This window comes from Hoplias malabaricus, chromosome 10, assembly GCF_029633855.1.
Source record: "Hoplias malabaricus isolate fHopMal1 chromosome 10, fHopMal1.hap1, whole genome shotgun sequence".
Taxonomy (NCBI): Eukaryota; Metazoa; Chordata; class Actinopteri; order Characiformes; family Erythrinidae; genus Hoplias; species Hoplias malabaricus.
This window is the reverse complement of record NC_089809.1, coordinates 42,183,457-42,205,450: the sequence shown is the minus strand read 5'-3', so window position 1 is coordinate 42,205,450 and position 21,994 is coordinate 42,183,457. Positions and strand designations below refer to the sequence as shown.

General features: G+C 44.6%; 1 protein-coding gene across 3 annotated transcripts in view; it reads right to left on the bottom strand.

Annotated features, from left to right (window-relative positions):
• Positions 1–281: 281 nt before the first annotated feature.
• The window catches only part of LOC136708797 (transmembrane protein 65-like), a 68,368-nt gene continuing 46,655 nt past the window's right edge, over positions 282–21,994 (bottom strand). The window contains exons 7-9 of one of the 3 annotated variants that reach the window (XR_010804386.1): positions 9,832–9,937; positions 4,693–5,297; positions 282–4,408 (exon numbers count right to left, since the gene is read on the bottom strand). Coding sequence is in view for 1 of the 3 variants with exons in the window: in XM_066683604.1 (XP_066539701.1) it covers positions 5,160–5,297; positions 9,832–9,937 (244 nt within the window). In the remaining 2 variants the exon portion in view is untranslated. Of the gene's footprint in view, positions 5,298–9,831; positions 9,938–21,994 lie in introns of all 3 variants that reach the window. The other 2 variants (XR_010804387.1, XM_066683604.1) reach the window with 2 other exon arrangements.

The window sequence follows — 21,994 nt, the reverse complement described above, 5'->3', positions numbered from 1 at the left end:
CTCAGCCAAGTCCTGAGGGGCTTTACACCTTTGGAGCTGATGGTGGACACTGAGCAAAGTCACTGCAGTCTGACGTGGCCCAGTTCCATTCATGCTTTTTTCAAAGAGATAATTAAAGTAGCTGAATTCACTCATTAAAGGTGTGTCTACAAGAAATGTGTCCTACCACATACTTCTCACACACTCTTTATGAACCGCATGATTTCATCCAACACGCACACGTTACCAGACGCACTGTGTCTGACCTGAAAGACAAAGTCTAATCAGAACAAGGTTCAGTTTCAGTCAGTGATTTTCATTGTTTATTAGATAAGAACCAGAGTTCTATTAAATACCCATCTATATCATTAACACAGTTCAGCTTGAGTAGATTCGGTGATCCTCGTCACAGCCATCGAGTTCAGTTCATCAAAATGCAGAGGCAGAAACATCTTCGTATTGTAGAAGCACTCGGTAGACAATATCTCGTCGAGTTCATGAGCAGCTTTCCCAAAAGCCCATGCAAATCAAAAGCTGGACTTCACAACCGAAATATTAATGCAAAAATAATTACATTGATACAAAACAATACATTAAAGGACTGTTTTTAATAAATAACCCAACACGCATGCAGGTAGAAAACTGGATCCTTCTGTACTTTCGTGGCGCTAAGCACGTATTCGTAATGCATAGTCACTACAAGCCCGTTAAGTCTCAAGATTATTTTAGTGCACGGCAATTAGCAAAGGGCAGCTCTCACTTTCACTCTGAGCTCCACATGTACAACACTGCGCAAACATCTTAGGCACCTACGCTCATTTTCTTTGCATCTAAAAACACCCTTTAAAATTAGAATAACTGCAAAGAGATATCATCACAGAAAAATAATGTTCGAATATTTTTTAAATTCTAGCTCTCTATCCGTCCATTGTTCTGGTGCCTAAGAGCTTTGCAAACAAGTGTAAATTTAAAAACATTACACTTCCAGTCAAGGGTTGGACATCTCTGAATGTGATGATTACAGGGAAATAAAGTCTATGTACAAATTTATTTAAAAAAAAAACAAACAAAAAAGGATGAATACATGAAGCTGCTCGGGAGAATGTTTATTTGATCCAAATTGAGCTTCTTTGATAAAAAGGGGACTCAAACTCAAACTCTAGACTGATGTTAAATAACGGCATATCACTGCTGTCCAAAGAAATATTTCATTCATTCATTTGTTTATTCTTTCTTTCATTGTCTGTAACCTATATCCAGGTGGGTCCAGAGCCTACCTGGAATCATTGGGCGCAATGCGGGAATACACCCTGGAGGGGGCGCCAGTCCTTCACAGGGCAACACACATTCACACCTACGGTCACTTTTGAGTCGCCAATCCACCTACCAACGTGTGGTAGACACAGAGAGAACACACCACACTCCTCACAGACAGTCACCCGGAGGAAACCCACACAGACACAGGGAGAACACACCACACTCCTCACAGACAGTCACCCGGAGGAAACCCACGCAAACACAGAGAGAACACACCACACTCCTCACAGACAGTCACCCGGAGGAAACCCAGGCAGACACAGGGAGAACACACCACACTCCTCACAGACAGTCACCTGGAGGAAACCCACGCAGACACAGGGAGAACACACCACACTCCTCACAGACAGTCACCCGGAGGAAACCCACGCAGACACAGGGAGAACACACCACACTCCTCACAGACAGTCACCTGGAGGAAACCCACGCAGACACAGGGAGAACACACCACACTCCTCACAGACAGTCAGCCAGAGGAAACCCACGCAGACACAGGGAGAACACACCACACTCCTCACAGACAGTCACCTGGAGGAAACCCACGCAGACACAGGGAGAACACACCACACTCCTCACAGACAGTCAGTCAGAGGAAACCCACGCAGACACAGGGAGAACACACCACACTCCTCACAGACAGTCACCCGGAGGAAACCCACGTCTCTATCGTGTTGTTTTAAGTTAAGTTTTGATAGAATAATTTTGTACAAGTGTGTATATATAGAGACAGCATTTGTGTTTACTCTGTTTCTGAAGGGCACTGTACTTCTGTACAGTAGGCATCCATCCCTCACTCAACACACGTACCGTGACATGGACCTATAACAATGCTGAATATAGCCCTCTCCAGATAATCATTTCTTCTTTTACAGGAACTTCTCTGTGATTTTATTTCTGTCTGAATCTGCCATGCCTGTTTTTTTTTCTTCCTGGCGCCCCCTGAGAAAACTACAGGCCAAATTACTCACCTCATCTAACACAGGTCATCTGATTATTATTCTCCCGCCTAGACTCAAATCTTTGAGATTTTTGGGGCAGATGAGGCCTCACGTTTGAAGGGACCACTAACAGCAAAATAAAATGTGGATGCATTTGAAGAATCACTCAAACTACTAGGTCCAATCTATACATGACCTGAAGGGCATGTTGTGCATGTGCTGAGGAGCGTGCTGATCTTTTGATCATGTGACTCACACCAGAACTGAATATTTAGCCGGGTACGCTCAGAGAGTTCTTTGGACAGCCGTGATAAATCCTGTGTAGAAACGTTTTTAATATGGCTTCATTCAAACTCAGCCTAGGACTTTATAATGAACAGTGTGTGTGTGTGTGTGTGGTGCTTTGTTTACGGAAGTGCTTGTGCTTACTTCAATTCTCTCCCAGCATGCCGAGCGCTGAGGTCAATAAGGTCCTGTTACCCTGCTTCCCCTTCAGCGGTCGCTGTACAGTATGTGTGCCACGTGTGCGCAGGAAGCTCTCTAAGGAAGAAACGGAGGAAGGAGGCAGAGTGTTCCCATGGTTACGGAGTCCTGGAATATCACACTGGAAGTTGGGAAGCATTGGCCGAGCTACAAGATGCTCCGCGTTGAGACGCCTTCATCCTGTTTTCCTCAAAACATTTCAAGTATCAACACTTCATCAGTGAAAAAACCGCACGTTCAACAAAACAAAACAAAACAAACTGAACTTCATAGGGTTGTGTGTTACGTTCTGGACACGGGGTCCAATCACATTTTGCTGATATTCTAAGTGAAAATATGTTACAACCATGGCCACAAGTCTGTGGACATCTGCTCATCCATAATTTCTTCTGGAATTACAATCTGTAACTTCACTGCACTCTTCTCTTCTGAGACGGCTTTAGACTTGAGGGTGGAACGTTTATTTTATTCGGTCTGCTACTGATGTTAGACGTTTAGCTCTGGAGCACCATTCCAACACACCCCAGAGGTACTGGACTGAGCTTCTACTGCTCCACAGCTCAATGCTGGAGGGGTTTATATACCTCTAGCTGCTATTTGCATTGAACATGATGATCGTAAGTTGTCCCATTCCTTTTCATGCTTTTCTATGCAGACTATACAAGTGAAAGCAGTTTACTTCAATTAAAATAGGGCTATCATTAAGTGGGTTTTCACTTTGAAAAATCACCAAAAATTTGACCAAACGCCCAAATTGTATACGTAACTGTAAGAGCGTGCCAAGACCAAGCCGCAGTGTTTAAGAGATAAATGTTTAACAGACGTAGTTCTACTTTAACAGGTTTTCGCCAGGTCATGTTCCCATTAGCAGTGTATATATATGTATGAGCACGTTTGTGTTGACGGTTTGAGTTAAGCCAGGGTTGGCCAAGGGAGTGTATGGACATCTGAGTGACCATTCTGTCATACAGCCCCTGTTGGCCACCTCTGCATTAAGGCATTTAACACAGAAACATGGCTGAGGTACATGTAGTGTGTGGTGTGTGTGTGTGTGTATGTTGTGCATTAACAGTATTCAATCACACACTTCTAATGACACATGTATAAAGCTACAGAGGCCTGTTTCCACCACTGGAAAAACATTGCCTTCGTCACCTCTCCTTCTGTTTCAGTCCTGTCTCAGTACTGCCCACTGGTGGCGGGGCAGACCACACGTAACCTTGTGCCTTTAATCACTGGTTGGGTGAGTTCACAAGGATGAAAATACAGTCCTTCACTTCAGCTGTGTCCAACAGACACCGTCGCTAATTGAGGGGAAAGACGCGCTGACCTCGTGTTCGGTTTCTGGTGTAAGACGATGAGACGACAGTTTATCTCACGGCAGTGTCACATTCCAGTGCAGCTGCAGATCCACGGGAAGAAGAGGACACTCCTCGTTGCCACACAATCTCAGGGTGGAGTTTCAAACGGCACACACTGTCCATTTCTATCCAAATGAGTAATTAAAGGGACACTCTGGCAAAAGACGTTGTAAACTTGTCTGCTTGCCTCCTACAGTGAAGCCACAATGGTTTCAGGAGTAAATCTGATGATGCATGGAGTTTAGGGTGGATACAAGAGGGCAGGTTGGATTCCTAGTGGTTGTCTGATGTATTTACATGATGCACGCTGAGGACTGTAGCTGGAGAACACTGATGGTAAAAGGATAACCGATTAGACGGAGGAATGCAATGATGCATGACACAATAGAACATAAAAAAAAACATATTGAATGTTAGTTTTAGGCCAGAATGCCCCTTTGAATGCTCTCTTTGGACAGATTGAACTAACACCCGGGTTCATTCAAGCCCTGCTAATAACTCTTTGAATCAAATCCTCTGCACACACTCAAATATGACACTTAAAATTAAATAATAAATAAACAGAATGTGCTACGTGCTAGGATCACGCAAACAAGCTCATGCTATATGTTTACCGTTAGCCTTCATTCACTGAATTTGATGTGTTCTGCGGCGTAAAGGGACTGACCACACTACCTCTCTGCACCACTGCTGGATTCACAGCTACTGATGGACTGTCCAAGTGGCCTTCACTCAGTCCTGATGGCACCACGGCTATAAATCCCTATGACTGCACCCCTATGAAAAATTGAACAGCCACAGCATGGTGTAGAAAGTAAAGAAGCAGCTGGAAAGGTGGAAGGACGCAGAGTCGCTCATTTCTCAGGAACTCAGTGCTGCCTTGAAGTATCTAACTGTTTCAGCACAATGACTTTGTTAAAGAAATCCATGCTCATGGTGGTAGTTCATGATGGAGCCCCCCACTGCGACAGGATGAAAAGGTGCTGAGATCGACAGCAGGAACAGGTCCGAGCTGGGACTCTCTCATTTACAGGAGGAGCAGTCTGTCAGGGGGAGGCCTCCGGGGGACTCCTCTTTCTCCTCATGCACTCTTGGAACTGGCAGCTGGAGGATTTGTCTGCTCCTCCCCGCCTTCTGCTTTCTTTTCCTCATCGTCTTTGAAGAAGAGCAGGGGAAACATGCCCAGGATGCAGCCGATGCCCACTCCAATGGCCTTGCCCTGTGGGTGAAAAACAAAAAAAGCAATCACAAGCTGTACTTCTCTTTTGGGAATTCTTTCATGAGTGAAAAAGGGTTTTCTTACATTAACTGTCCACTAATTTGAGCTTGTTCTTCCACTCACTGGTCAATGTATGCCTTATAGACCCACAAACACCTTGAATCTCCATTTCGCTGAATTAAATGAACATTTTAACCACAAATGGATGAGAAGAGCCTTTCCAAAACACCTTGAACTCAAATATTTGGGGGATGCAATTATATCCAGCAGGAATAAAAGAATAAAGTATAAAAATGACTGTAGCTTGAATGTTGAGGCACTATTCTACCACTTAATCCTCAGTAACTTTTCGTGTAGAGGATACAGCGTGACAAAACTGACCAATGTTCAAAAGCAACTAACACAATGGCACATAGTAGGTCAATGTGTTGAAGGAGAATCATAAAAGTCCTGACTTGCGATGCCAGTTTTCAGACACCAGCTCTGGCTAGAACTGTGCTTGTGATGAGGGGAGGAGGAGGGGCACCCTACCCACTCAGAGAGTGAGGCCGAATGTGCTCTGTTATACTCCCGAGCTCAGATGGGTCACCAGGGACCGAACCAGAGATCTTCTGATAAATGCCGATCTGAAGAGCTAAACTACGCAGAACGCAGTGTAACTTTACTAGCTGGACACTATGACTTTACTGAATAACCCATGCTAATGGATATAAAAGTGCCTAGAAAGTCTCACTGTTTTTTGGAAGTTTATAACTGTGCAACTGTGCCATTTCAGGTGGAATGGGAAATGTGAATCAGTAGTGTGTAAACAGAGAGAGTCACTGCTGCACCATTTAAAGTGGAAAAGCAAATTTGTAAAAGTAATGTAGAGGTAGCTGTATAAATCTCTGGATTATTCTCGATTCCCGCTCCAGGTGACTATCTGAGAGAGAACACTCCACACTCCTCACAGACAGTCACCCGGAGGAAACCCACGCAGACACAGAGAGAACACACCACACTCCTCACAGACAGTCACCCGGAGGAAACCCACGCAGACACAGAGAGAACACACCAAACTCCTCACAGACAGTCACCCGGAGGAAACCCACGCAGACACAGAGAGAACACACCACACTCCTCACAGACAGTCACCCGGAGGAAACCCACGCAGACACAGAGAGAACACACCACACTCCTCACAGACAGTCACCCGGAGGAAACCCACGCAGACACAGAGAGAACACACCAAACTCCTCACAGACAGTCACCCGGAGGAAACCCACGCAGACACAGGGAGAACACACCACACTCCTCACAGACAGTCACCCGGAGGAAACCCACGCAGACACAGAGAGAACACACCAAACTCCTCACAGACAGTCACCCGGAGGAAACCCACGCAGACACAGAGAGAACACACCAAACTCCTCACAGACAGTCACCCGGAGGAAACCCACGCAGACACAGAGAGAACACACCACACTCCTCACAGAAAATCACCTGGAGGAAACCCACGCAGACACAGAGAGAACACACCATACTCCTCACAGACAGTCATCTGGAGGAAACCCACGCAGACACAGAGAGAACACACCACACTCCTCAGTGTCTGCGTGGGTTTCCTCCAGGTGACTGTCTGTGAGGAGTGTGGTGTGTTCTCCCTGTGTCTGCGTGGGTTTCCTCCGGGTGTCTGTCTGTGAGGAGTGTGGTGTGTTCTCCCTGTGTCTGCGTGGGTTTCCTCCGGGTGCTCTGGTTTCCTCCACAGTCCAATAATACACGTTCGTAGGTGGATTGGCGACTCAAAAGTGTCCGTAGGTGTGAATGTGTGTGTGTATCTGTGTTGCCCTGTGAAGGACTGGTGCCCCCTCCAGGGTGTATTCCCTCCTTGCACCCAGTGATTCCAGGTAGGCTTTGGACCCACCGCGACCCTGAACTGGATAAGGGTTACAGATAATAAATGAATGAATGAATATGAGTGTGTAAACAGATATTCGAAATGCTGAGTACACACAACCCAAAAGCAACACGTCCAAAAACATGCTCTGAACACACTACAATGACGTATAACAACTGGAGTCAGCGTCTGAATTTCATGCCTGTGTAAGACTGTGAAGAGACTAATGATTATGTCACACAAGCCTAATCAATCATCGCCTGATAAAGTACCTGATAAAGCGCCCGATCACCTAGACAAATGAACCTGCTTCTTGTTGCTTCCGGGATCTGTAAAGCTGTAATAGTGTTATCCACCACAACAGGTCCTCAAATTCACTCAGAGCCGGTGATCTTGTCAAGCTTCTTAAACAATGAAAAATGAGTTCTGTTATTATCGCCTTCCCCTCCAGGACGCATCTTCCTCAACCGCATGTCAACACAGAGCAAAAAAATCAAGACGTCAGTTCCGCCCAGCGCACTGTGACCTTTTCCACATCGGGCCGAGTGTCTGGAGCCAAACGTTCAATTAGAATTTCACACTGGACATCAGTCTATTTCCTGCTAATACGTTATTGTGATGTCAGAAATGTATGTGAAGCTGCTCTTTCTCTGCTGGCAGCTCAGCAAACTACGTGATTTTATTTTCCACAGTATTTGCCTTTGTCGCCTCCTCGAGGGGCCGCACAGTGCTCATAATCATTCTTTACGCTGGAGAGATGCACGACATTGTATCTGACACTATTATGCGAGGAACACAAAGACTTGCAGGCTGTATGATACTGCCTGACAGGAACAGAAGCTGGAGGCTCAGTAATAAAGCCTTTCCTCTGCAGCTTCTCTTCATTTAAGAGGATGATATTCATATTTCACTGTTGTGAAATCACATTTGTGTAGAATAATGTACAAAATATTCATCGTTTATTTTAGCATCAACATTTTTCAAGCTGTCTACAGGCTTCGGAATAAAACCGGGTGCTTGGTCACTGTCTGTAAATTTAATTTAAGTAAATGATCTCTTTTCCTAGTCTCTGTTCTGTTTTATGACTCATTTAAAACCACCCCAGACTGAAAAGCATGGCCCGAAATACTCCACTTTGTTGGACTCACGTCTGATGCCTCGATGCTTTGAAAGACTGCGGTGATACAGTTGCTTTCCTACAGCCTAACTCTGCTGTAGGCTGTCAGCAAAAATACGTCTGGGAGCTCTCAGGTCTGTGCTACCTTTGTAGCACTCCCCTTTGAGTTCTAGTGATGTCTGCTGGAGCTACAAATCACACTCTAATTATTCCTTTAAATGTTCAGTCACCCAGAGTCAAATATCAGTACTAACTCTCTGTAATGGTTCTCTGCTGAACAGAGACTGTCTCACCTTAATGTCACCGACTGACCCCTGGGACTGAGCTTTAAATAGAACTGTTCACTCTTCACCTGCTTCAGACTGTGCTTCTTTAACACAGCTATTTACACAATTAGAACATGGCATGATTGATCAATGTACACTCACTATAACTCTATAATCCTTCATTGCTACTGGTCTCTGTTTATAAACCACTGACCCAGGTGTTCCTTGTCAGTGCTTTGTATATATACCCCTTTGTTTACTGTGTTCCCGAGTATGTGAACTCGGTTCTTGTGTGTGTAGATGTGTGTTTCTGTGCCTGTGTGTCGGTGCCCCCAGTTCACGGTTGTTTCCTGCCTGTCCTTGTTTAATTCGGTTTAGTTTAGTCTTGTCTTCATTCTGTCTGTATTACCCGTGTTTATATTGCTTTGGGCCCATTTAAATAAAATTCCTTTTGTGTATATCCACCTCCCTTGTCTGTCGTGCCCAGCCGTGACAGAAGAACCAACCCAGGAACACAGTAAACAAAGGGGTATATATACACAAAGCACTGACAAGGAACACCTGGGACTGATAAGGAGAGGGCAGGACTACAAAGGAGACACTGATCAGAGGGCGGAGCTAAGGTGGGACTAGGGCAGAGACAAGAACAACAAACAGAGCCATGAGGAAAACAGACACAGGACTTGACAGTAGTTATGATCTGATCAGTGTAGTAAGACTAAAGCCTTTTCTGCCTCTAGGTATGAGTTTGTAAGGTATATAATCTTAACATATCCTATAGTTATAACCTAAAACTTCACGTTCTTTTAAAGAGAAATCATATCATAGCCTGCAGACACGGGCCACTTCTGGCAGAGATGCAGCAGATCTAGCCCAGGGTAGGTGCAGGCAAACTGCCCATGAACTAAAGTGGTCCACATACTAAAATATTCTGTTGGCCACACACCACGAAACAGATCTGGCCTATGTGTGGTAAAGATATAGCTGTGATGGCTGTGGCAAATTGGACGTGAGCTAGAAGTGGCCCAGACCCTTCTGGCCCCATGGCCTTCACTTGGTGTTTAAGTTGACCTTGCTGTTGGAAGGAGTAATCTGACTAAATGCGGGCTGTGGATCCTAACCTGGGCCAGAGTAGTTTTGCTATCTGGGGGTGTGTGTTGTGTTTGTGTGTGTGTGTGTGTGTGTGGGGGGGGGGCAAGAAATGTAGTGAAAATGTGTGAAAGACACAAATTGAGAGAGAGAGAGAGAGATTGATTAAAGTAATTAATTACTCACAGTGTGAGAGCTGACTCTGGTTTGCCACATATCGGCTTGTTTGGGACTCAGGTCCGGTATCTGCATTCCAAGCCTGCAGGCAAGAGCTTCCACATATCCTGCAAGACTACAAACACACACACACAAATTATACATATATAATTAGCCTTCCAATGAACTGCAAATATTGTTGTCATGACAAATCTGTTGTAATTGTCATGTACAAATTAACTAACAGAAATGCTATTTAAAAAAAAAAATAATGAACAATCTCAGACTCCAAGCATCCACAAGGTCCCTCAGAGTCTAAACCTGCAAGTCTGCAAAAAGCACAGGTGCAAATCACCAACATAAAGAAACTTTCACCTGTCAAGCACATGAAAAAGCTTTAAGAGAACTCCCAGAAACTGATAACAATCCACAATTTCAAAGCAGTTTCCCGGCACCACTCATCTTTGGGAACAGAGAGAATGAGTCGGCAAATGTCACCTAAAACTGACAGATGTGACAGACTGAAGACCATTTTTCCTCCTGGTAGTTTCCCTAAACCAATCATCCCGCCACAGAGAGGAAGTGCTTTGATTCCACAGGTCGTGCTGGAACTAACGGCAGATTGAGTAGAGACAACAGTGGCAGATGCATTGCGGTCATTAATAAAAATCACAGAAGTCTAATGAGAAAAATCACTGACCTTCTTTCGCTTAAGGGACTTCAGCTTTACTTTAAATAGCACTACTGAAACTGATCTATAGGACGCTGCAAGGCAGAACAACAACTAATGTGCTGCTATAAATACTGTATTTCCAAATTAAAATGAGTGCATTCAGAAAATTAAGACTGCCCTCACTCTGGACACAGATGTTGACTTCACAGCTTACAGCATTCACAGCTTTTATAATGTGAATATATGTATGAAACAAAAAAGGTACATCACACAAAAGCTTAAGTGTGTGTGCAGGGGGGGGGGGGTGGAATGGTAGAAGGGTATAATGCCTCACAGCATTCAGGTGTGTAGAAGCAGAGCTGTGTTTTTGGCAGCGACTGAGCTCCAATCTGTTCATCTGAAATGATCTGTAGTAGTGTTTGAGATCCAGAAGTAATCATTCAACATCAGCTCCTGACCTTGCTCACATTATCGCAAATGAACGCCATCACATCCTCAAATGCTCCAGCATCTGCAACCTGTCATTACATTTGTGGAACAAATGGACTCTATGGATGTTAAAGCATAAGACTGTAATACTGCCGTTTCTGTTATTGTCGCTACATTTTTTGACTGTTCCAACCACCTTTACTGTACTGTATTTGTTTATATATGTATTTATTTTAAAGAAGAGAATCTAGATTTCCACTTACGGTGCTGTAACTGTATGTAGGAGTAAATGGCTGTAGCTGGTGTTCTTCAGTATTTCAATGCTGTAAATATATGTAGGAGTAAATGGCTGTAGCTGGTGTTCTTCAGTATTTCAATGCTGTAAATATATGTAGGAGTAAATGGCTGTAGCTGGTGTGTGTCAGTATTTCAGTGCTGTAACTGTATGTAGGAGTAAAAGGCTGTAGCTGGTGTGTGTCAGTATTTCAGTGCTGTAACTGTATGTAGGAGTAAACGATTGTAGCTGGTGTGTGTCAGTATTTTAGTGCTGTAACTGTATGTAGGAGTAAAAGGCTGTAGCTGGTGTGTGTCAGTATTTCAGTGCTGTAACTGTATGTAGGACTAAACGGTTGTAGCTGGTGTGTGTCAGTATTTCAGTGCTGTAACTGTATGTAGGAGTAAAAGGCTGTAGCTGGTGTGTGTCAGTATTTCAGTGCTGTAACTGTATGTAGGAGTAAACGGTTGTAGCTGGTGTGTGTCAGTATTTCAGTGCTGTAACTGTATGTAGGACTAAACGGTTGTAGCTGGTGTGTGTCAGTATTTCAGTGCTGTAACTGTATGTAGGAGTAAAAGGCTGTAGCTGGTGTGTGTCAGTATTTCAGTGCTGTAACTGTATGTAGGAGTAAACGGTTGTAGCTGGTGTGTGTCAGTATTTCAGTGCTGTAACTGTATGTAGGAGTAAACGGTTGTAGCTGGTGTGTGTCAGTATTTCAGTGCTGTAACTGTATGTAGGAATAAACGGCTGTAGCTGGTGTGTGTCAGTATATCCGGGCTGTAACTGTATGTAGGAGTAAAAGGCTGTAGCTGGTGTGTGTCAGTATTTCAGTGCTGTAACTGTATGTAGGAGTAAAAGGCTGTAGCTGGTGTGTGTCAGTATTTCAGTGCTGTAACTGTATGTAGGAGTAAACGGTTGTAGCTGGTGTGTGTCAGTATTTCAGTGCTGTAACTGTATGTAGGAGTAAACGGCTGTAGCTGGTGTGTGTCAGTATATCCGGGCTGTAACTGTATGTAGGAGTAAATGGCTGTAGCTGGTGTGTGTCAGTATTTCAGTGCTGTAACTGTATGTAGGAGTAAACGGCTGTAGCTGGTGTGTGTCAGTATTTCAGTGCTGTAACTGTATGTAGGAGTAAACAGCTGTAGCTGGTGTGTGTCAGTATTTCAGTGCTGTAACTGTATGTAGGAGTAAACGGCTGTAGCTGGTGTGTGTCAGTATATCCGGGCTGTAACTGTATGTAGGAGTAAATGGCTGTAGCTGGTGTGTGTCAGTATTTCAGTGCTGTAACTGTATGTAGGAGTAAACGGCTGTAGCTGGTGTGTGTCAGTATATCCGGGCTGTAACTGTATGTAGGAGTAAATGGCTGTAGCTGGTGTGTGTCAGTATTTCAGTGCTGTAACTGTATGTAGGAGTAAAAGACTATAGCTGGTGTGTCAGTATATCAGTGCTGTAACTGTATGTAGGAGCAAAAGACTGTAGCTGGTGCGTGTCAGTATTTCAGTGCGCTGTAACTGTACGTAGCAGTAAACAGCTATAGCTGGTGTGTCAGTATTTCAGTGCTGTAACTGTATGAAGAAGTATGGAGAAGACTTTTGACAAAAAGAAATGTTCTAACATCTATTCTAAAGAGTAGAGTAGAATCTGTTATGAGCAGTTGTCTTCTTGCCAAAAGATTTGCCCATGCAGTGTATCATAAAGTACAGACAAAAGCTTCAGACTTCAAGACGGCTGGTACTATTTATTCCTACATCCTCAGGCAGGCAGCACCTCAAACTAGGAACGTGTCGACCCTTCCACATTTCTGTTTCACGTATTACAAGGCAACAGTGAGAAATGTTGACAAAGCAGCAAAATCTCTGCCAGCAATTATCCCTGTTCCCACAGCTTCAGCTCAATACGTCAAACGAGCCCTTTCGGCGTTGGATTGGTGAACCCTGCCCAGCGCCATTTCATCACAGCTGAATAACATCTCATTACACTTCCCATTAGCTCTTCCAGCTAGAGCTCGCAAAACACTGGCAGCTCCCAGCAGCTGAACCCTCATCCATCATCTGTGTGCAGATGGGCTGCTCTGTGAGGAGCTGCGGTGATAGAAAATGAAGAGCCGTGGCAGTAAACAGTGGACTGGGTCTTGCTGAGACCTTATGGGTCTGTCTCAGAGTTTGTGACGGCTGGGTAGGGGTGATGGATTGTGGAGCTCTGGGTGAGAAGCGTGCTGTGGGACACCGGCAGCAGGCTGTAAGGGTGACAGAAAGAACCAGAGCTGTCTGCATATTCGCAATGAAAGCCTCTGATGTATCGCATCTGCACACAAAGTCCTCCCAAGGGAAGTTACAACCTCCAAAACAAACAACCGAATCGTTAGTAATGCAGACAGAACTGTGTTACTAATTTCAAGAATGCTTGCTCTCATTATTTCAAATGAGGCACTTATACACTGCAGGTACATTTAGAGTTAAAGACTGCAGCTGAGCTGCTGATGCACAGTTTGTCCTAGTCATCAGTGATCACCAGGGTCCTGGGGCTGTGGGTTCGAGCCCCGCTCCGGGTGACTGTCTGTGAGGAGTGTGGTGTGTTCTCCCTGTGTCTGCGTGGGTTTCCTCCGGGTGACTGTCTGTGAGGAGTGTGGTGTGTTCTCTCTGTGTCTGCGTGGGTTTCCTCCGGGTGACTGTCTGTGAGGAGTGTGGTGTGTTCTCTCTGTGTCTGCGTGGGTTTCCTCCAGGCGCCCCTTTCCTCCCACAGTCCAAAATTGGTGACTCAAAAATGAGTGTGTGAGTGAATGTTTGAGTGTGTGTCGCACTGCGAAGGATTGGCGCACCCTCCAGGGTCTCTTCCCGCCTTGTGCCCAGAGGTTCCGGCCCTGAACTGCATGAGGGACAATCAATGAATAATTTCATATGCTCCATTCCATTTCCAGAACTTTGAATATATTATTTTATTTCACACATTTCTCTAATGAAAGGTTACGAATATGCACCGCTCCTTCAGGAGATGAGAATGTAATGAAACTTTATGGAAATATTGTGTATCACCCACTGGGGAACAGTCTGTAACTTTACACCAACACAGTTTAATGTATTAAGGTACATAGAGCTAATAGATTTCTACTGTGAGAAGGTACAATGCAGTCCTTTGTAATAAAGTGGACAGTGCATTTAAGCAGATATTCAATATCATATCAGTGTCACTGCTGTGTTAACCCTTTAAAGCTTCACATATGATACATGATTTTGGATCATAAATATTCATCATCTAATGAAAAGAAACACAGAAACAAACTGCCATCCTTTTGGGGCAGTTCTCTACTGAACTGTGAATGAAGTGGAAGCATGCATTACAGCATTGTTGCTATCATCATGAAAACACAAGAGAACACTTCAACACTACTTTTTTTGCCAAACTGAAGCAATTCCAGGTGTGATTTGTATGTTGTTACTTGTAGTAAAACTACAAAAATACAACTACTTTCAGAGATGTAGTGTAGTCCAACTGTCAAATGCTCATTAATTATAATAAATATTCAGAAATTTAAATCTGTTCTTTACAGCAGCAAAACATCTTTACAAAGTATTTTAATGTAAAAGAAAGTGTTTTTAGTTTTCTAAAAGCCTTTGTGTGTAAATGAGTTGGCTCAGTTGTTGACAGAGACTTTTTGAGAAAGATTCAGAGGAAGATGAGGATGATACAGAGGACTGTGGGAGGTGTTGAATGATAATACCTCAAGCCAAGGTTCAGACAGTAAAAGAAACAACTCTCCTCTAACGGTGGTGAGGATCAACAAAAAAGAGCCTTTGTTGTTTTGGTGTTTTTACTAACACCAGTATATGAAATATAAAAAGGTCAGAATGAAGAACAGAGTACTCATAGGTCAAGGACCTCTGGAGCAGTGTTCCTCATCAGTGTTTTCCTGTTTTGAAATATAAGAGACCATCCATCCATTATCTCTAACCGCTTATCCAATTCAGAGTCACAGTGGGTCCGGAGCCTACCTGGAATCATTGGGCACAAGGCAGGAATAGACCCTGGAGGGGGCGCCAGTCCTTCACAGGGCAACACACACACACACACACACACACACACACATTCACACCTACGGTCACTTTTGAGTCGCCAAACAACCTACCAACGTGTGTTTTTGGACTGTGGGAGGAAACCGGAGCACCTGGAAGAAACCCACGCCGACACAGAGAGAACACACCACACTCCTCACAGACAGTCACCCAGAGGAAACCCACGCAGACACAGAGAGAACACACCACACTCCTCACAGACAGTCACCCGGAGGAAACCCATGCGGACATAGAGAGAACACATCACACTCCTCACAGACAGTCACCCGGAGGAAACCCACGCAGACACAGGGAGAACACACCACACTCCTCACAGACAGTCACCCGGAGGAAACCCATGCGGACATAGAGAGAACACATCACACTCCTCACAGACAGTCACCCGGAGGAAACCCACGCAGACACAGAGAGAACACACCACACTCCTCACAGACAATCACCCGGAGGAAACCCACGCAGACACGGGGAGAACACACCACACTCCTCACAGACAGTCACCCAGAGGAAACCCACGCAGACACAGAGAGAACACACCACACTCCTCACAGACAGTCACCCGGAGGAAACCCACGCAGACACAGAGAGAACACACCACACTCCTCACAGACAGTCACCCGGAGGAAACCCATGCGGACATAGAGAGAACACATCACACTCCTCACAGACAGTCACCCGGAGGAAACCCACACAGACACAGAGAGAACACACCACACTCCTCACAGACAGTCACCCGGAGGAAACCCACGCAGACACAGAGAGAACACACCACACTCCTCACAGACAGTCACCCGGAGGAAACCCACGCAGACACAGAGAGAACACACCACACTCCTCACAGACAGTCACCCGGAGGAAACCCACGCAGACACAGGGAGAACACACCACACTCCTCACAGACAGTCACCCGGAGGAAACCCACGCAGACACAGAGAGAACACACCACACTCCTCACAGACAGTCACCCGGAGGAAACCCACACAGACACAGGGAGAACACACCACACTCCTCACAGACAGTCACCCGGAGGAAACCCACGCAGACACAGGGAGAACACACCACATTCCTCACAGAAATAAGAGACAATCATTTGCTATTCATTATGTAATTGAAATCCATCAAAATAAAAAAACATTAGTAAAGAAGTCTAAAGAATGGTTTTAACTGATGCAGTGAACTAAGTGAAAGACCATTAGAAAAATATACGAGTAAATGCCTAAATATGATGCATTCAGAAATGATATGATCCAAAATATTTAAAATGAATAACATTTAGATAGGTTTTATTTTATAATTAATTCATGTATCAGACTTTAAAGGGTTAAGAATGGTCCAGCACCCAAATAATATCTGGTCGACATCAGTGCCAAAAGTGCACAAATCCTGTGGTCAAAAGAAGGCCTGGTATCTTCATCCTAAACTCAAGCTCTTCAAATTTTCATCATGTTCTAGTCTTTTCTCTATATTTAGATCTACACTGTGTCCAAACCTTTGTAGACACCATGTAGAACTAATGAATTTAGCCACTTCAAGCTGCGCCCACTGTGGACACAGATGTTCAGCTCTACATACAACTTATATAATCCCCATAGAAAAGCACGAAAGAGGCTGCTCAGAGTGGGGTAAAAAGCCCCCAGAACTCCACTGGGCTGTGGAGCAGTGGATCACCACTGAGTTTAAGTGGCTATTTTGATCTAGACTTGTTTTCTAGAATGTTCTCTTGGCTGAATGCAGTTAAATCCTCACAGAAATGTTCTAAGGTCGTGTGAAAGCTTCGAGGGCAGCAGAGGACTGATGGTTAGAGAAGTCAATCCAAAATGGCATTGGTTCAATCCCCAGGACTGGCAGGATAACGTGTTGGGAATAGGAACAGTACAGTCTCCTCCCTCAACATCCACAGCTAAAGTGCCCTTGAAAAAGGTGGGTTCCTATTGCCCATGGCTATGTGTGTTCTAATCACTAGTCTGTGTCTGTGTTCACTGCCATGAATGGTTTAAAGGCAGAGGTCAGGTTCCGTTGTACAGTTGTGTAATGACCATTAAGCACTTTTCACTTAATTTTTACTAAAATTAGAAGCTTTTACTGTAACAAAGAGGGTCAAACTCTGTGTTAACTCACTTAATTACAGAAGAAATACTGGCTGAGCAACTGTCCACAAACATTCGGCTGAATAATGTCTCACATTGTCAAATAAAAAAAATATATACAAATAATTATAAATAAATAGTAGTTTCTAATAAAATGCATGAATTAAGACAACCATCCACTCAGTAAAGTAATCCCAGAGAGTTAAACTATGTACTTCCACAATATTGTGTGAATAAAGTGCTTAGTTTAAAAAAAACACAGATTTAATGAGGAGCTAAGAAGATAAAGCTGATAAGTCCAGCTTTGACAGTCACCTGAGGAACCACCGTGCTTCTGTTTTATAACAAATTCTACTCAAATCACAGACTGTAAATGTACCTTTGTGACCACAATTTCTTACCTGACATCTTTCCTATAGATCTAAATGCAGATGTCACTTCAGTTACTGTTCCTCTGCTGAAACACTGCTGAAGCTATTTCAGATTCACTTTGATCTTTTCATATTTGATCTTGTTCCAAATGTGAAGTCGATGGGACCTGTTCAGAATCTATTCCCCTGAGCATGGGAGGATGTTTAAAAGTTTTCCTGATTGAAAATGAGTTAACACGCCTTTACCTTTCTACACACTTTAATGATCAGGTTCTGCAAAAAGATATTTTGTAAAATACAACAAAAAAAAAAACAAGAATGGGTGTCTCCTCACAGACAGTCACCCGGAGGAAACCCACGCAGACACAGAGAACACACCACACTCCTCACAGACAGTCACCCGGAGGAAACTCACGCAGACACAAGGAAAACACCCCACACTCCTCACAGACAGTCACCCGGAGGAAACCCATGCAGACACAGAGAGAACACACCACACTCCTCACAGACAGTCACCCGGAGGAAACCCACGCAGACACAGGGAGAACACACCACACTCCTCACAGACAGTCACCCGGAGGAAACCCACGCAGACACAGAGAACACACCACACTCCTCACAGACAGTCACCCGGAGGAAACTCACGCAGACACAAGGAAAACACCCCACACTCCTCACAGACAGTCACCCGGAGGAAACCCACGCAGACACAGGGAGAACACACCACACTCCTCACAGACAGTCACCCGGAGGAAACCCATGCAGACACAGAGAGAACACACCACACTCCTCACAGACAGTCACCCGGAGGAAACCCACGCAGACACAGGGAGAACACACCACACTCCTCACAGACAGTCACCCGGAGGAAACCCACGTAGACACAGGGAGAACACACAAACTCCTCACAGTCACCCGGAGCAGGAATCAAACACACAACCTCCAGGCCCCTTGAGCTGTGTGACTGTGACACTACCTCCTGCGCCACCGTGCCTCCCATCTTGAGATTTTTGTTTATTTATTTTAATAAAAATCGTGAACATCTCCTTTAATGAAGGATGTTCAGTTTTATGGAATCAAATTTGTCATTTTTGATTCAAGTAAAAAAGCGATGGACAGCGATGATATGCTACACCAGCTTCATAGATACAGGGTGTGGCCCACTCTGACTGATCTGTATACAGTCCAGACCTGCCTCCAATGGCCCCTCATTAAGAAGAGAATCAGACAATGACAACGACAGAGTGTTGAGCAGCTTATCTCTTGTATAGAGCCAGAATAGGCAAAGACTCCACTCACAAAACTGCAGTGATTAGTATCTTTCGTTCTCAAACGCTTAAACAGTGTCATTTAAGGAACACTATGCAGCCTTTTTTTTCTCCACATTTTTGTAGCAATTGATTGACAGCTTCTGAATCACTGTAACACTCCACTGAGCTGTAACAGGGAGAACAAAGCCTCTATCACTGCTACTCCAGGCTCAGCACTGCAGAGACTGCACTATGTCATTTTGGAGATGAACATATTAGATAAAAAAAACAGCATTTGATGAATTCAGAATATTTATAATAAATGTGTTTGATAACGTGAAGAGTTGTGTTCTTTTATAGAAAATGGCTTTCACATAGAAAATAAAAAATATCGTTATTAGCGTGATATTCTGACTTGTTTACGTAATGATGTCATGAGGTTACATGGCGTACATTCATACGAGTCATTTACGCACAGTGAGGTACAGTGGAAATTTGCTCTGCGTTCAAAGATTTTGCTCCAAAAAGTGACTTCAGTCGTTTGGAGATGATTTGGAATAAAATACCAATATTCTATTTATATATTTTAGACAATGTCAGAATCTACGTGTGTTATGGTTGTTTACAAAAGAAGCAAAATAACCTGTTCCTTCTGAATGTTTGAAATTGTTAAAGTTGTACAAAAATAAAATGTTATATATAATAACTAAAATAATTAACTGAATATAATATTAATCAAATATAATTAATACTAATATAACTTTAATTTTGTTGCAATAGTGTGTTCTGGAAATCAATAAAAGTATTTTTCACTGTTTTTTATCCCCAAGAATATCGTTCCCACAAAAATACCCTGAGATATCGTGATATCATTTTAGAGCCATATCGCCCACCCCTAAGTCAGAGCAGTGGGAGCACTCTACAGAAGGTGTGTCACCCTCAACCCTCAGAGGTCTCTCTCTGAGAAACAGGACCGGCTGTTCCCCCAGTGGAGAGGGACCATGTGGCAGGAGTCACTCTCCTCCACTCACTGAGACAATACGGGTGATTAAAGAGCAAGCACACCCACCAGGGTCTCCTCGAGGGACTGAGCGCTTGGAGGAGGGAGGGAGAGAGAGAGAGACAGAGAGTGTGTACAAACTAAGGAGGAAGGTCATCTGAGGTAATTGAGCACCAATATGGAAGGGCAGTGAGGGGCCAGGGGTAGAGCTGAACCAAATAAACTGGAATAAACTATTCCAATAACTGTGTGCTATGTTGCTATATATTTCTTTATTTGGTGTTTAAAATTTTGCCTTTTATCGACACGTTAGACACTAAGTAAATCATTTTGACTAACAATAACACATCACTAAATACATCTTCGCTGCTCTGTACGGCAGGTAAAGAGACACAGTGGTCGTACACACATGCAGATCACAGCGGGAGATTTTCTGCAGCAGGGGCGCTCTCACAGTGGGAGATAAAACCCATGCTTTAGGCATGGAACAGTACCTGTGCAGCATGTAAAGGAGAACTCTGGAATATTTCAGATGCTGTTCTCACATGCAGAACAGACTGAATCCTGAATATCCTGAATATCATGAACATTGCCTTTTATTCATTATTCATTCATTCATTCATTATCTGTAACCCTTATCCAGTTCAGGGTCGCGGTGGGTCCAGAGCCTACCTGGAATCATTGGGTGCAAGGCGGGAATACACCCTGGAGAGGGCACCAGTCCTTCACAGGGCAACACACACACTCACACACTCACACCTGGACATGTTTGAGTCACCAATCCACCTACCAACGTGTGTTTTTGGACTGTGGGAGGACACTGGAGCACCCGGAAGAAACCCACGCGGACACAGGGAGAACACACCACACACCTCACAGACAGTCACCCGGAGGAAACCCATGCAGGTACAGGGAGAACACACCAACTCCTCACAGACAGTCACTCGTTTGGCGTGTTCTCCCTGTGTCTGCATGGGATTCCTCCGGGTGACTGTCTGTGAGGAGTTTGGCGTGTTCTCCCTGTGTCCGTGTGGGTTTCCTCCAGGCGTCCCTTTCCTCCCACGGTCCAAAATTGGTGACTCAAAAGTGTCCATACATTTGAGTATGTGAGTGAATGTTTGAGTGTGTGTCGCACTGCGAAGGATTGGCGCACCCTCCAGGGTCTCTTCCCGCCTTGTGCCCAGAGGTCCCGGCCCTGAACTGCATAAGGGACAATCAATGAATAATTTCATATGCTCCATTCCATTTCCAGAACTTTGAATATATTATTTTATTTCACACATTTCTCTAATGAAAGGTTACGAATATGCACCGCTCCTTCAGGAGATGAAAATGTAATGAAACTTTATGGAAATATTGTGCATTACCCACTGGGGAACAGTCTGTAACTTTACACCAACACAGTTTAATGTATTAAGGTACATAGAGCTAATAGATTTCTATTCCCGCCTTGTAGTACATGTCTTCCACCCGGAGGAAACCCACGCAGACACAGGGAGAACACACCACACTCCTCACAGACAGTCACCCGGAGGAAACCCACGCAGACACAGGGAGAACACATCACACTTCTCTCACAGACAGTCATCCGGAGGAAACCCACGCAGACACAGGGAGAACACACCACACTCCTCACAGACAGTCACCCGGAGGAAACCCACGCAGACACAGGGAGAACACATCACACTTCTCTCACAGACAGTCACCCGGAGGAAACCCACGCAGACACAGGGAGAACACACCACACTCCTCACAGACAGTCACCCGGAGGAAACCCACGCAGACACAGAGAGAACACACCACACTCCTCACAGACAGTCACCCGGAGGAAACCCACACAGACACAGGGAGAACACACCACACTCCTCACAGACAATCACCCGGAGGAAACCCACGCAGACACAGGGAGAACACACCACACTCCTCACAGACAGTCACCCGGAGGAAACCCACGCAGACACAGGGAGAACACACCACACTCCTCACAGACAGTCACCCGGAGGAAACCCACGCAGACACAGGGAGAACACACCACACTCCTC